General features: G+C 37.5%; 1 protein-coding gene across 2 annotated transcripts in view; it reads left to right on the top strand.

Annotated features, from left to right (window-relative positions):
* The window catches only part of LOC149556330 (uncharacterized), a 220,752-nt gene that overhangs the window by 125,941 nt on the left and 78,821 nt on the right, over positions 1-15,990 (top strand). For both annotated transcript variants that reach the window (XM_089830591.1, XM_089830590.1), the window contains exons 10-11: positions 9,218-9,310; positions 9,390-9,521. In XM_089830591.1, the coding sequence (XP_089686717.1) occupies positions 9,218-9,310; positions 9,390-9,521 (225 nt within the window). The remainder of the gene's footprint in view (positions 1-9,217; positions 9,311-9,389; positions 9,522-15,990) is intronic.

Raw genomic sequence — 15,990 nt, 5'->3', positions numbered from 1 at the left:
CTAATAATAGACGTCTTATCTATTATTGTAATACCCTCCCTTAATGGTTAATCTATCTAACACACCAAGTTGTCCTCGGAATTTGACAAACTTATTAGGACCAAGAGGCTTGGTGAGAATGTCTGCAGTCTGATCTGTGGTAGGAACATACTGCAGATCTATAGTCCAGTCTTCAACCAGCTGTCGTATATAATGACAATGAACATCCACATGCTTGGTTCGTTCATGGAAGACTGGATTCCGTGCTAACTTGATAACGCCTTCGTTATCAACAAATAGAGTAGTCGGTCCTGCTGGTGACATCTGCATATCCCCAAGCATCCGACGAAGCCAGACAGCTTCACATCCTGCCTTAACAGTCCCTCTGTATTCAGCCTCTGTAGAAGAGAGAGAAACTGCCTGCTGCTTCTTGCTGGTCCATGTGACTGCACTGGATCCCAAACTGAACACATATCCAGATGTTGACTTTTTATCATCAACAGAGCCTGCCCAATTTGAATCTGTGAACCCACTGAGTTTAGGATTAGAACTCCGAGAATACAAAAGTCCATAATCAGAAGTGCCCTTCACATAACGAAGCACACACTTTGCTTTCATCCAATGATCAGCCTTAGGAGCTGTCATAAAGCGTGAAATATAGTTGATTGCGAAGTTGATATCAGGCCTAGTAGCAGATAGGTAGATGAGGCTGCCTACTAGTTGCCTATACGTAGTATCATCAACGGAAGGAGAATCAGACTTGGCTGATAACTTGAGACCTTTCTCCATAGGTGTACATGCAGGTTTGCAATCCTGCATTCGGAATTTGTTTAACAAGGCCCTAGCATATTTGGACTGAGAGATGAATATACCAGAAGACTGTTGCCAAACTTCAACACCTAAGCAATAATGCATGAGCCCAATGTCAGTCATATCAAAAGACTGGCATAAGTGTTGTTTGATTCCCTGAATCAAAGATGCCGAACTGCTAGTGATGATCAGATCATCCACATAGATAACCAGAAGGATGATGTTACTGTCAGTAGTCTTGATGTATAGATTTGAGTCTGAAGAACTCCTCTTGAAGCCTTGATCACTGAGGTACGTATCAATCTTGATGTACCATGCCCGAGGGGCCTGCTTCAAACCATAGAGAGCTTTTACCAATCTGAGAACCTGATGGTCTTTACCAGCAACCTTGAAACCAGGAGGCTGCGTCATGTAGACCTCTTCATGGAGATCACCATTCAGGAAAGCACTCTTTACGTCCATCTGATGGACCTTCCAGCCAAACTGTGCTGCCATGGCTAGGATTAATCTAATGGTGCTCATCTTTGCAGTAGGAGCAAAGGTCTCCTCATAATCAATGCCCTGACGCTGAGAAAATCCCTTTGCCACTAAACGAGCTTTGTACTTATCCAAAGTACCATCTGATTTGTATTTGATTTTGTAGACCCATTTGCAGCTAATGGGTTTCTTCCCTGGGGGAAGATCAGAAAGGACCCAAGTGTTGTTCTTTAGCAGGCTCTGGTGTTCAGATTGCATGGCCTGTTCCCACTGTGGAATTCCTTTAGCCTCAGAATATGTTTGAGGTTCAAACACACTGTGAATGTTGGTCATAAGAGCAAAGTTAACAGAATTTGTAGTTTTGCTCTTTTTTCGAGCAGTTCTCCCATCAATGAGCTGATCATCATGAAGATCAGCAAGTGTCTTAGCCCACCACTTAGGCTGGAGAGGAGAATGACCAACAATAGTACTAGGAGATGCTTGATCAGCAGGATTCTCATCAGAAGACTTTGGATCAAACTCAGGTGAAGCATCTTCAAAACGAGGTGATCCTGCAAGAGAAGCCGGAGGTGTCTGTACAGGTATCACTGGTAGGACTGGAGCTGTAGGAGCTACTGGAGCCCTCCCATCAGGTGGACCTAATGGAAGCCGAACTCCCAAATCATGAACCTGCATAGGCTGGTCTGCTGGATCAGGAACAGGAGAAACAGGCATGAATGGTCCTCGTTGCTCATCAAAGACTACATCGCGGCTGTATATGAGACGAGATGTCTCAACATCAATAAGGCGGTAGGCTTTGTGAAGACTGCTATATCCAGCAAGCATCAGTTTTTGACTCTTGGCATCCAACTTGGTGCGTGAAGCATCAGGGATCCAAACAAAAGCAAGAGAGCCAAAAACCTTCAGGTGACTGATTCTGGGCTTGCGACCTGACCAAGCCTCTTCCGGAGTTTTACCTTTGACCGCCACTGTGGGTGACCGGTTCAACAGATAAACTGCAGTGTTAACTGCTTCTGCCCAAAAATGCTTCGGAACATGTATGTGTTCCAGCATGGAACGAGCCATCTCGGTGATTGTCCTGTTCCGACGTTCAACTACACTGTTCTGTTGTGGCGTGTGGGGTGTGGTGAACTGGCGTTGGATGCCATGTGTATCCAAGAAGTTGGAGAAAACATTAGAACAAAATTCCCCCCCATTGTCTGATCTAAGAGTAATAATAGATTTCCTAGACTCTTTTTCAACTAAGGGTTTAAACTTTTGAAATACAGTAAATGCATCGGATTTCTTTTTAAGGAAATACACCCACATTTTTCTATTGAAATCATCTACAAACAACAGAAAATACCTGTACCCAAGAACAGAAGGAGTGGCCATAGGGCCGCAGATATCAGCATGAACAAGCTGTAGTACTTGAGAAGCTCGCCAAGAATCGCCACTGGGGAAAGGTGTGCTATGTTGCTTCCTAGCCTGACATGCGTCACAAACTCCAAGGTGTTGGGTTTGAATCTCTGGCAAACCAAGAACAAGCTCATCCCGAGCAAGTTGTGATAGATAATGCACATTTAAGTGCCCATATCGTTGATGCCAAAGTGTGCTGATGGAAGATCGCCGAGCAGCCATAGCTAAGTCCTGAGAATTACCAGAATCAGTAAGTCTGAAAAGACCATGATCCTCAAGACCAACTGCAACAGTAGACTTAGTCGCCCGATCAGTGATGGTGCACTGATGTGAACAAAAGGTGACTACCAAGTGTGGAGAATGTTGTAGCAACTGACTGACCGAGAGTAGATTTAGTTCCATCCCTGGAACGTAGTACACATCAAGGAATATGAGCTTCCTCCCAACAGACTGAATTTGAATGTTGCCTTTACCAACAACTGTGTACTCTTCTCCAGCACCAAAGATAACAGAATCTGAATAAGGCTGGTAGTCAGTAAACTAGTCTCTGCGGTGAGTGAAATGTCGAGAGGCACCTGAATCAATGTACCAGGCAGATGACTGCACATGATTTGCGGGTCTTTTAGCCATGAAGGTGTAAAAGGCAAATTCCGCCTGCTCAGTGTGCTCTGCACTGTTCGCTTTGGGTTGCGAACCTGATTGCTTAGACTGGGCAGCTAAGCGTTTCCGACATGCAACCTTCATGTGACCATACTTGTGGCAGTAGTTGCATTGAATGTTCTTCTTTTTTGGTACCATTGGATGTTGGAGCAGAAGACTTCTGCTGAGATGGTTGCTGAAACTTGCCCTTATCCTTCTGAAAGGATTTCGCAGCAAAGGCTTGCTCAGTGGAGGTGGAACTGGAGCTGCTACCGAGCTGTTGTTTCCACCGATCTTGCTGAAGCAGCAGGGTGCAGAGATCAGTGAACTTTAGATCAACACCAGTAGATGTGATGTTGAGAGTCTCGATAAAATGCTCATAGGAATTTGGTAAACTCTGAAGAGTGATTACCACAATATCCTCTTCCTCCATCTTGCGACCGATGGCAAGTAATTGATCACGGATTTCTTGAATCCGATTCAGGTGTGCCTGGAGCGAGGTGCGCTCATCCATGACAATAGAAAACAGAGTGTTTTTCAGAAAGAAGGCTCTGCTCTTGTCGGAAGTCTCATGAAGACCTTTGAGATGTGTCCAGATTTCGGCAGCTGTCTTGCCGGATGGAATCTGAGAAAGCTGGTCATCAGCTATGGATAGTTTGAGAAGCATTACTGCCTCTCGATTATTCAGATCCCATGTATCTTGATCAGGACCCGGAGATGTCGGACGCTGCCTAACACCCAGAACAAGTTGATCGGTGTTTCAATATTCGAAGATTGCGATGATGTGTTGCTTCCAGGTTCCATAATTGCGACCATTGAATTTGGAATTATGCTCGAGCAGAATATTTGTCAGAGATGCCATGGCACGTTTTTCAATGAAAAACTGTGAAGGCACGTTCTTCGAGGCAAAAATACGGAAGACCCAGAAGAATCAGAGAATGACCCAGAAGAGAGCTCGAAAAACCCAGAAGGAATTTGCTGTCGTTTTCTGAATCCGCTGGCTCGAAAATTGAGGCACAAAAATCGAGGCACTCAGAAAAAACAGACGACAACCCAGTTGAGCTCTCGAAAAACCCACAAAGAATCTGCAAACAAAATATTTTTTCGACCCCAAAAATTAGGTTTTCGAGCAAAAAAGCAGTCGGCGGCCAAAGAGGTCAAAAACAGCAAAAATGGTGTTTTGCACGGCAAAAGATGGCCGATTTTGATCAAGATTCAGGCATTAGGGCTTTTACAGTGGAGAGAATGAGGAGGTATGATAAATCGAACTCCGGTCAAGCTTCAATCAGCGCCAAAAACGTGGGGCAAAACTAGTCACAAATCTGGCGGCCAAAATCGTGCTTTGCAAAAAAAATCGTTTAGTCTTCTTGAACCGAGCAGACTGGACGCCAAACTCTGAAAAAATGGATGCCAAACCCTCAAAAAAATGGACGCCAAACCCACGCGAGTTGCAGACCTGAGTTCAGGAATTTCTCTAGGCCAAAAACCCTATGCGGGTTTTAGAGAAATTCGACAGAAATAATTTTGATAAAATTTAAACAAATAATTTCACGAAGAAATTATAATTTTTTTCAAAAAAATTTAAGTAATAGCTCTGATACCATATTACGAGGTAATTGGTAAATACTTCCTTGTTAATAACAGATAACCATTAACTAATAATAGACGTCTTATCTATTATTGTAATAAGAACATTGACACCTTTGAGCAGCTTTATACATATTTTTCCCAATTCACAAATAAACATAAAAAATAGCTCCATAGGGTCCCCAATGGTCTCAAAAAACCTTATTTACATCAAGTCCATTAAAACAAAACAAAACTCAATATTTTGACCTAATTTGCTTGAAAGTGCATCTAGGATGCTCCTGCACAAGTAGATTGTCTAAAACAGGAGCAAACACTAGAATACAATGAACTTTGCTCTCATGGGGAATATTCACAGTATTTATGAATCTCAATCATATTTTGGAGGCTAAAGGTGTTCCTATGTCAGAATAAGCTATGGAAGCAGGACAATGTGGTCTTCTGAAGAATAATGCTTGGGGCCTTTCTGATCTTCCTTTTGTGAAGAAGTCCATTGGCTGCAAATGGGTGAATTGTGTTAGGTATAAGGCTTGTGGAACCCTGTATAAATACAAGGCTTAGCTATTTGCTAGAGGGATCTGACAGAAATAGGGAATTGATTATGAAGAGATTTTTGCTCCTATGACCAAAATGAGTACTGTTCAACTTGTCCTTTCCATTTGAGCCTAGTTTGGACGTAGAGGCCATCAAATGGATGTCAAAAGTGCATTTCTTAATGCTGACTTGCAAGGATAAGTCTGTATGACATGGCCTCCTAGTTTTAATGATACTGGTAAAGAACACTAGGTTTGTAGAATAACGAAAACACTCTATTGGCTGAAAGAAGTCCTTGAGTTTGACAGTTAAAGATTGTCAAGTACCTCATAGAAGTCCTAATTCTAATCTTTATATCAAAACTGGTATCGGCGATATATTTCTACTTGTCATCTATGTTGATGACCTGCTTATTACTGATACTTTAACACTTATGAGTGAGTGAATCAAACAAAGGTTGTGGCAGTCCGTTGACATGACAGATTTGGGACTTCTGCATTCCTACTTTAAGTATTGAGGTTTGACAGAGTGATGATAGTATTTTCATATCTCAGTAAAAGTATGCGAGGGGTCTGCTAGACAAAGTTCAAATGCAATATTGCAAACTTTCATCCATACCTATGGAGAAGGGGGTGAATTATCTTGCAAATCAGATTCACTTCTGGATGACGAATCTATGTTAAAGTAACTAGTTAATGAGCAATCTCATCTATCTCACTTCCAATAGACCCAAGTTAAGTTTTGGCATGAGTTACATCTCTCGCTTCATCCTAGCTCCTAGAGCTAAACACTGGGTAGCAACAAAGCATGTGCTGCAACATGTGTAGGGTATTTTCCAATTTTGGGACTGTATCTGACATCAGCAATGATCCTAGGGTTATTGGTTTCACAGACTTAGATTGGTAAGCTTTTGTTGATGACATGAAGTCTATGCCTTCCGTCTAGGAAGGGTGCAGTCACATGGTCTAGCAAGAAACAACTGTCAGCTTTTTCATTGACTGAAGCTGAGTAGTAAGCGACTGGTAAAACAGCTTGTGATGCAGTTTGGCTTTGAAGAACAGTTTTTGATACACATGTCTCAAGTAGGTCCTACACCTCTCTTTTGTGACAATCAAGGGGTGCTCAAACTTGCCAAAAAACTCTCTCTTCCATGAGCGGACCAAGCATGTTGAGCTTCACTGTCATTACATCTGCAAGCTTGTTGAAGATGGATTGGTACAGTTGCGAAGTGTTCCAACTGAGAATTATGTAGACTTTGTCACCAAGTCTATGGGCCTGGACAAGTTTGTAAAATTTAGGGGGCAACTTGATGTGGTTGACAGATTGACCATTAAGGGAGGATATTAGAATAATATTTACATATTTATTTATTTAATGGTCATAGTTTCTAAATTAGTCTTGAATTATTGATTGTTTCTTTAGGAGACAATATCAATGTAATTGCTTATACATGTGCATTTTATTCTTTGAATACAATCAAACAATTCCTTCATAACATTACACCATAAATGATGATGTAGACATGGTAGCATTTGACTCTCAATACTTTGGTGTGCTCCTTCATAGGGCTGTCTATAGTTGATCATGTCTCGTGGCCTTGTAATGTCCTCTTTTGTAAATGCCCTGTTTTTGGACTAATCCACAAATTCCATGTAGACAAGACGTAGAATAGAATTAGTAACATCACGTACCTAGTTGAGGTCCTGCAACATGTTTGGAAACCATTGAAACATAATCAACAAAATTGGTCTTCCTTGTTAAAGACCATTAAAGGCATAGATCATTTCAATGAGGGTTAGGAACATTAAATCTAAGCATATGATTTATTTAATTTATTGATGGAGTTTAACCATAGCAAAGCTAGGATAAGGGGCATATTAGGATTCCTTAAACAATCCTTTACAAGCATTTTGATAAGGACTTCATTTCAGATTTACTGGCAACATTCCAAGGGCAAGGTATGCTAGTTTCATGGATGGGTGCTCATCATTGGTGGCAATGACCAACATATTCTGCATGTCAAGTGACAGTGCCACTACTTTTAAGGGCTTTTGGAGAAGGTTTTGTTATGATTTATTGTTGCAACAATATTGCCAACTACTTGTTATGTAGTGTTAATGTTTGGGAGCATAGATATGCCTTAGTTATTGCCGTTTTATGATTTTTCTTAGTTATGGGCCATAATTTGGCACATCAACATTGAAGGAGGTCAGACAGCATTTTGGGCAAGTTGTATGAACATTTATTGCTGTTTGCAGGCATCTTCTGAACTGTTATTATCATATGGAAAGTATTTGTTTACTTGCAGCTGCTATATTCTTGTTTCTAGCTGCCATACCACTGTTCTAGGTCATTTGCTTGGTCATTGTTTCTGTTACAACACTTCTACGGTAAGATCCTGCAGGTTTCCTTCATATATAGTTACCATACATGGTTCCTAACTTTCTATAGCATGTGGCAAGCTGTAGGTTCATCAGTTTTGTCAGATTCAATTATTCTACATTTGAAATTATTGCTCCAGCATGTTGCAAATCAAATAAAAACATTTTGAAGGTGATAGATTGATGCTTAATTCAGATCCAAGAGTATTTGATGTCATAGGGATCCATAATTGTGTGTTTGTCAATTCATTAATTTTCAGTTGTATCAGCATTAATATTTGATGTATGTGATGAGTTTTGACTTCTCAAATCTGAATTTAATTGCCTGTCCAATTTGTTAAGTTGGCTATCCCTTTCATATCATGTAATGTCCCTTGCCAGGAGGCAGCCAGTTTCCAATGATTAACATACATCACTACGCAATTAAATCAGATTAAATAATTAAGGATTCAAAATTCATTTGACAGTTAGCATATCCAAGCTCCAAATCCCCTACTTTCATTTGGGCTATTATCATCTTTAAGTTGAAGTGGTGTTCCAGCTATAGAAGGTTAGACAAGACTTTTGAAATTATTTTTTTCTACATCGATTAGCTCATTTGAGTTTATGTTGGTTTCCAAATTTCTGAAAATTGACAAAATTGATTAAGGGAGGCGTTACAAGAAATTTTGAAAGTATCCAGCAGAATTGCAGCTTGTTTTCTGATTTCAGACAGATTTGAATTACGAATAAATATTAATGTGTTTGATGTCATTTGACTTCTTTAATAAAGAGACTATTTTACTTGGAGACGCATGGCGTGTCTTACTATGGTATAGTGGAGCTTAATGAATGGATTTATTGCTTCCTTGTATGATTTCTATGTTGGTCAGTCAAGGTAAATTGAAATTCTAATGTTATTGGTTCTCTTAAATTTATTCCAGCTTGCAGTTTCTTCTTGGAGATATTGACATCCACAGAGGATGAGTGTGCCAAACATTCATTGACAAATACAATATATTTATAGCTCTTAATAGGAATCATAGTATAACTATCCCTTGCCTCTCTTCATCAAATTCTTAACTTCAAATCCATATCTAAGAAATCAGTGACTAACCTTTTCAATATTAACCATGATTATTACAGATGCTACTTACGTCAACCTTAGATGTTTTAAAACTTATTGCATGCATACATGCTATTTGCTTACAGTTGTCTCATATAATTTACTATATGCTTTGTATCCTCTATTGATTTATTTCAGTTCTTATGAATTATGTTCCTATATAACATTCTGTTTGTTATTTTCAAGAGACTGCATTATAATTTTTTAGGTAATGGCTCTGCTGATCTGTGATTTTATTTCTCAAAGTCAATCGCAAAATATTTGATAAAAGGATATTGATGGAACTCTAACATAATTCTCTTTCTAGGTTGAAATTTCAACATTGGACCATGATTTAGGCAAGAGTACACTGCTTCTTTCAGGCTATGTGCGGGCACGGAGTCTATCTGTTAACCAGTTGGTATGATATGCTTACCATATGGCCAAGAATGGAACTTTTCAATATATATTGATGCTCAGAAATATCTGCAATCTTTTAGGTTCATGTGCCAGGAGCTGGAGATTTTCAACTGGATCAAATTGACATTCTTGAAGATCCGTTTCCTCTTAATCGACACAAGAAGAGTAAAGTGGATTCCATGCAATTAGATGATAACTCACAAAGTCAGAAGGTAATGCACTTTCCACGCTATATGACAAAATTGTTAATATTATACATTAGAAGTTACAAAAAAAAAATGTAATTCACAATACCATTAATTATCAATACATATTCTCCTCCTTACACCTTAATTCAATAACAACAGTTAAATGCTAGATTCATTAGCTTAGATTAATTATATCCTAAGACTTACGTCACAATTCCATCATGGCAATTTTGTACTTTAAACATCTGCACTGTATCTTTGCTTATGGTTTATGCCATAATTCTATTAGAATATTGTAATGTATCTTTAACGGTCATCTTAGTTAGTTTCTATTTTCAGGCTTAGTTATCAGTTGTATCATTTAGAAACTTTATCTTTATAAATCTTTACAAGGAGATTATGTCTCCATTTGCAATTACTTGTTTATGAATATGAATTATTATAATATGGTATCAGAGTGGGTCGATAGGCTTCTTCAAGAAATTTAATACTCATTTTTTATGAAAACATGACTTTGCAAATTTAGAGGTGGATTTGAAGATATTTTTGCTCAAATTGCAAGCTTGATCGAGGGTTTTGGTCATGGATTTTCTTGGTGTGAGCAAAATTTTGCAAATTTCATGAGTGGCGTGTGCTTATTGCTTGCATGTGCTAATTTACCACATGGAGTCTGGTGTTTTTTTGTGGGAAGGTTGCTATGAGGGGTTTTATAAATTTTTTTCCATCCATTAAAATGTAATTTGGTAGCTTCATGCTTGTGTTTCTCCACAAGTCGTGACTAGATATTTGGAGCCACATAAGGGTCTTTTAACCTTTTCCCATTTCCCAGAAAAAAATCATTTGATGGCTTTACAATTTTTTTTTGATGGGTTTATAGTTTTTTTCCATTAAAAAAATTGGATGTTTTTAATAATTTTTTCCTTAAGGGGATATTTTTATGATCCAATGCTTCATAAGTCATGATTATGGGCACTTTGCTAGAGATTGTAACTCTAGACCAAAGCCTCAAGCAATTGCTACAAAGGTAGAGAATTCTTCTCCTCAAAGAGAGTCAAGTGAAAACTTTGAGGGATTCTTATTCATCTCTTCACTCTCTAGCAAGTACCTATAATTAGTGATACATGACTGATTGACTGTGTTGCATCTCGTCCAAGAACACCTTTTCAACTTGAAAGAAAAGGACTCTCATCTTCAAGTCATTATTGGTGATGATGCAAGTTATTTGTTAAAGGTACTGGCTCTACATTTTTCCAATTGGATTCTAAAATTCCATTACACTTGAGTGATGTCCTCTTTGTACCTGGTATTAGAAGACAAATGTTATTGCATTGACTTTGCTGATGGAATTTTTTTAGATGGATGAACAACATTTAATCAGCTCATGAAATTGAAGTTTTTCATGACAATCTCTACAAGCTTTCAGCCCATTCCATTCAAGCTTTAGCTCATGATACTTCAAATTCAAGTGAACTTTGGCACAAGAGGTTTGGACTTTTAAATTTCAGAACTTTTAGTTTTATCTTCTATGGAGAACGTTGTGATTGGTCTTCCAATGCTGAATCAAAATTATGAAGGAGATTGCAAGGGATGCGCTCTCGATAAGAACATTAAAAGTACTTTTGATAGTAGTGAAAGTAGACCAAAAGAAATCCTAGAGTTAATTCATTCTGATTTATGTGGTCCTATGTTAGTTGCTTCTCTTAGTGGCTTTTGCTATTATGTTACCTTCATAGATGGTTTTTCTCACAAGTATTGGATTTATTTTCTGAAGTCTAAAGAATCTGATGAAATGTTGTCCAGTTTCATAGAATTCAAAACACTTGTTGAAAATCCATCTAACAAAAAGATTAAGATTCTGAGATCTGATAATGGAGGAGGATATGTTTATGGTATCTTTGTAACTTTTGTGTTGAAGTTGGGATTAAGAGGGAGTTCTATGCTCCTTATAATCCTCAACAAAATGGTGTAGCTAAGAGAAAGAACAAAGCAATTGTTGAGGTGACAAAGGCTATGATTCATGATCAAAGTCTTCAAACTTTTCTATGGGCCGAGGCTTGTAGGATGACAATTCGTATTCAGAATCGTACCTCTCTTCAGCTTCTAGACAACATGACTCTGGAAGAAGCTTTTATAGGTATTAAACCAAATATTAGTTATTTCAGAATTATTGGTTGCCTTGTCTATATTCATGTTCCCAAAGTGAAAAGATCAAAGATGGAGCTTTCCAGAAGGAAATGAATCTTTGATGGCTATAGTGATTGTTCAAAAGTATACAAAATCTACATTCCAGGTGAAAAGCGAATTGAAATCAGTAGAGATGTTTCGTTTAATGAGATATAGCCTGTAAGAAATTAAAAGAATCTAACATGGAGTCTGATAGGACTTTGAGCATCCTCAAGATACAGATATGATTGATCCAGATCCACCTGCAAAAATTTAGAGGGAGAGTACAAATTCAGAGGATTCAGCTGATCCAGTTGATCCTATTGATACTTAAGCATGTCCCAATAATACTTCAGCCAACAAGAGAAGTCTTTTCTGGGCTAGGAACGCTATCGAAGAAGCTAAAAAATATGCAACCCCTTGTGACACTTCTAGAGAGAGTAAAATGCATCATAAGTATGCTGGTTATGTAGATTTGACGAGTCACATTATAGCCTCTTAACCTTCCAGTGTTGAAGAAGCTTCAAATCAGGAGTTATGGAAAGATGCCATGATGGAGGAGCATTAGTCCATCATCAAAAATGAAGTATGGGACATTTTTCCAAGACCAAAAGGTAAATCAATTATTTCATCTAAATGGTTGTTTAAAATTAAGCATGCAACTGATGGAATTATAGAAAAACAGAAAGCCAGATTTCTAGCTACAGGTTTTCCACAAAAGGAAGGTGTAGACTATGATGAAACCTTTGCACCAGTAGCTCCTTGCACTTCCATCAGGGCCATCATAGCTCTATTGCAAAACTTAAGGGCTGGAAACTTCATGAAATGGATGTGAAAACAACTTTTTAAATAGAGTAATTTAAGAAGAACTATACATTGAGCAGCCAGAAGGATTTATGATTCATGATAGAGTCTCATGTGTGCAAGCTGAAAAAGGCATTCTATGGCCTTAAGCAAGCTCCCTATGCTTGATATGAGAGATTTGATCACTATCTTCTAAGTTTGAGTTTTCATGTAGATACAAATTTATACTTAAAGGTAAATGATGACAATGTATTGATTCTTGTGCTTTATTTTGCTGACTTGTTTTTACCTTGTAATCATGATCTCATTGTCATATGCAAGGGTTTAGCTTCAAAATTTGAAACGAAAGATCTTGGTTTTTTGTACTATCTCCTTAGGCTTCAGGCATGGCCAAGATAAGAAAAGACTGCTCCATTCAAGATTGTTTACATTCCACCACGTCAGACGTATAAACAATTCGAGACCTTTTACAAATCTACGTGATGCATGTCCAACTATTAGTGGATAGCATGGAGTATAGTGTTAAATTTGTAGCTTCAGTCAAATTGAAGCACATAAATAATCAAGTCTATATTTGAAATGTGTTTATTTATATATATATGATTAAAATAATAATAAATTTATCAATAGTTTTCCATATTCTCAGGTATCTCTTTATATTACCCGTTAATCATGCTAAGTATGATCGGGCTCCATATTGTAGTCTGTGAAATGTTTAACAACAGTTAACGAAAGGTAATATGATTATGTCCACGTTAACGAAAGGTAATATGATTATGTCCACGTAGGGACATGACCCTATGTGGCCATAGCCACTTAGCCACGTAAGGTCATGTCTCTACGTAGACATGGCCCTTTGCAATTGTATTTACAGATACAGCTGCTTGGAGAGAGACATCAATTAAAACGACATCTTCAGTACCTTCAGCAGCGGTCAACCTTCCGCTACTAACAGTCATCGATTCATGTTCTGACTTTTGTGTTATATTCTATCAGGGCTATAATATATGTAATTTAATTTGATCACTTCTTTCACCTATATTGTGAATTCAAATCTGCTATTATTCTTCAGACTATCAGTAAATTGTAATTAGAATTTTTGAGACGTTACTCTATCAGAAATCTTGTATATATTTACATATAGTGGTGATACACTCGTACGTGGTCAAGGGAGAGGAATAAAGCCCCTTGTTAACGGTTTTATAGGCCTTGCAGATACCAAGGAACCCACTGCCAACTAGATTAATTGCATCACTTGAGACAATCGACGTGGGTAGTCCCTTAAATGTAGACGAGACAAGAAACATTAACCAAATTTCCCTTGCATATTAATCATCGAAGTCTGACAAAATCGAATCGCATGCTTGAACTATTAACCATTTAGTTGGACAAATAAGAAAGCACAAAGATTGCCACATGAATCAGGCAAGACGATTTCGGTCACAAAGTCAAATGTGAATGTATGGAAATTGTGACGTCAAGGGTACTGATCATTACATAGAGTTAGATATGGCATTTCACATGGAATTCCCATAATACAATAGGACATTCTAATATGAATTAGTTTCAATCACACACACACACACACACACACACACACACACACACATATATATGTATGTATATGGTAACATATCAACACAAATCTATATTAAGAATTATGATACTAAGTGATTGAAAAATCCTTCCCATTGTCTTATATATATATGAAATCGATAAAGGGGAGGAGTTTTACTAAAGATGGCAGTACCAGAAATATAATGGACCTCAAGTGGATGATTATGGGTACTATAGTTCATTGAAGTATATGACTTATAGTCAACCAGGTTCAAGTACAAGAACTAAATGGACATATTTTCCCTCATTGGAACAATTTGCATCATGGAGATTAAGTGAGATAAGTATTTTCTGATTAATATATCTTGGAACTACCTTTATTTACTTTTATAGTTAATCTCTTATTTTTTTATAAGAGTTATGTGCCTTGGTCTTTTCCTTTGAGAATTTACTTTCAAAAAAAAGAGGGAGATTGAGATTCAAAGGGAGACTGACATTTTAGGTAACCTTGATAAGAGAGGGAGTAGATAGAGGATATGGTTTAGTCAACCTTCAATGATCTCGATCATATTATTTCAGAGGGAGTAAACCAAGTTGAGATGGATTCTCCAGTGATCAATAGATGGTAATAGTCAAGAGGATTGCGATTCATGAATATACCTCACGATTATGTGATCTTGATGGGCCTACCCCCTGTGTACTTTGTGAGGAAGTGACAACTTCCAAATGATGTCACTTGTATCTGCAAAAGTTATTGAAATGTGACAATCTTACATTAACTTAATTTTCTATTATGATGGATTTATAATATAATATGACGTCTATGCAGATTGTGATAGATTATAGTATATACCTTGTATAGTAGATGTTTATATGGTAAGTATTATGAGAATGTGTGTGCACATAGCTTATGAACATTTTTTGAGTATATGGTGAATGTTATGCAAATTGATGTTCTAGAGGCCATTACACCGAGTACGTGGTGAATATCAAATGACTTGAGGTTCTGGAGGCCATTAGTCACAGTACTTGGTGAATATCTTGCATCTCATTTTGGAGGCCATTACTCAAAGAGTCCTGGTGAATATCATATGTTGATATTCTGGAGACAATACTCAATTGTGATATCAAAATGGTGAATATCATAGTTTGATGTTTTACAGACCATTACCTTATTGAGTACATGGTGAATATCAAGTGTTGATATTCTGGAGACCATTACTCAGAGTATTTGGTGAATATCATATGTTAATATTCTAAAGGCCAATACTCATGATATCAAAGTAGTGGAAATATTCTATTTCCTTAGTGTGTCATTCCTAAAGATTACCAGTGGTGTAATATTTGTCTTGTGTTTATCCTCCCTAGCTAAGAGGAAGTGTTGATGTTTGGTAGCTTTAGTTGGATAAAACTATGGCTATATATAATTATATATGAGATATAGGTTTATTATATAAGAAAATCTAATTTTTTTTTCTTAGAGGGGTAAAAGCTTTGACTTGGAGTTATGAACCAGTGAGGCCACAAATGGGGGACCTCATCCCCATTAGATTTGAACCTTGATGGCAAGGATAACAACTCAACAACTTAACCATCACAACATGCCACTATTGGCAGAATCTAATACTCTCTCTATATATATATATATATTTATTATTGTATTGATTTTCAAATTAACGAATAGGCATGTCCCATGAAGGGACATGTCTCTTCTTATCCTTTGCTCATAAATAAGAGGTCGTTGCCATCTGGAAAACACATACCAGACATTATGGCAGTGCTTAGTACATTTGCAATGATCTCTTATTTATAATGAGCAAAGGCTAAGAATAATTCATTAGTAGGGGATTATTATATTAATTTCTCTCATATAATAAGCTTATATCTCATATATAATTATATATAGCCATAGTTTTATCTGACTGAAGCTACCAAACATCAGCAAGTTTGAGGTATAATCCCTTTTTAA

The sequence above is a fragment of the Cupressus sempervirens genome, chromosome 5, assembly GCF_028749045.1.
Source record: "Cupressus sempervirens isolate cs-2001-9-10 chromosome 5, ASM2874904v1, whole genome shotgun sequence".
NCBI lineage: Eukaryota > Viridiplantae > Streptophyta > Pinopsida > Cupressales > Cupressaceae > Cupressus > Cupressus sempervirens.
Note: the sequence above shows the minus strand (reverse complement) of the source record. Positions and strands in the feature narration are given on the sequence as shown.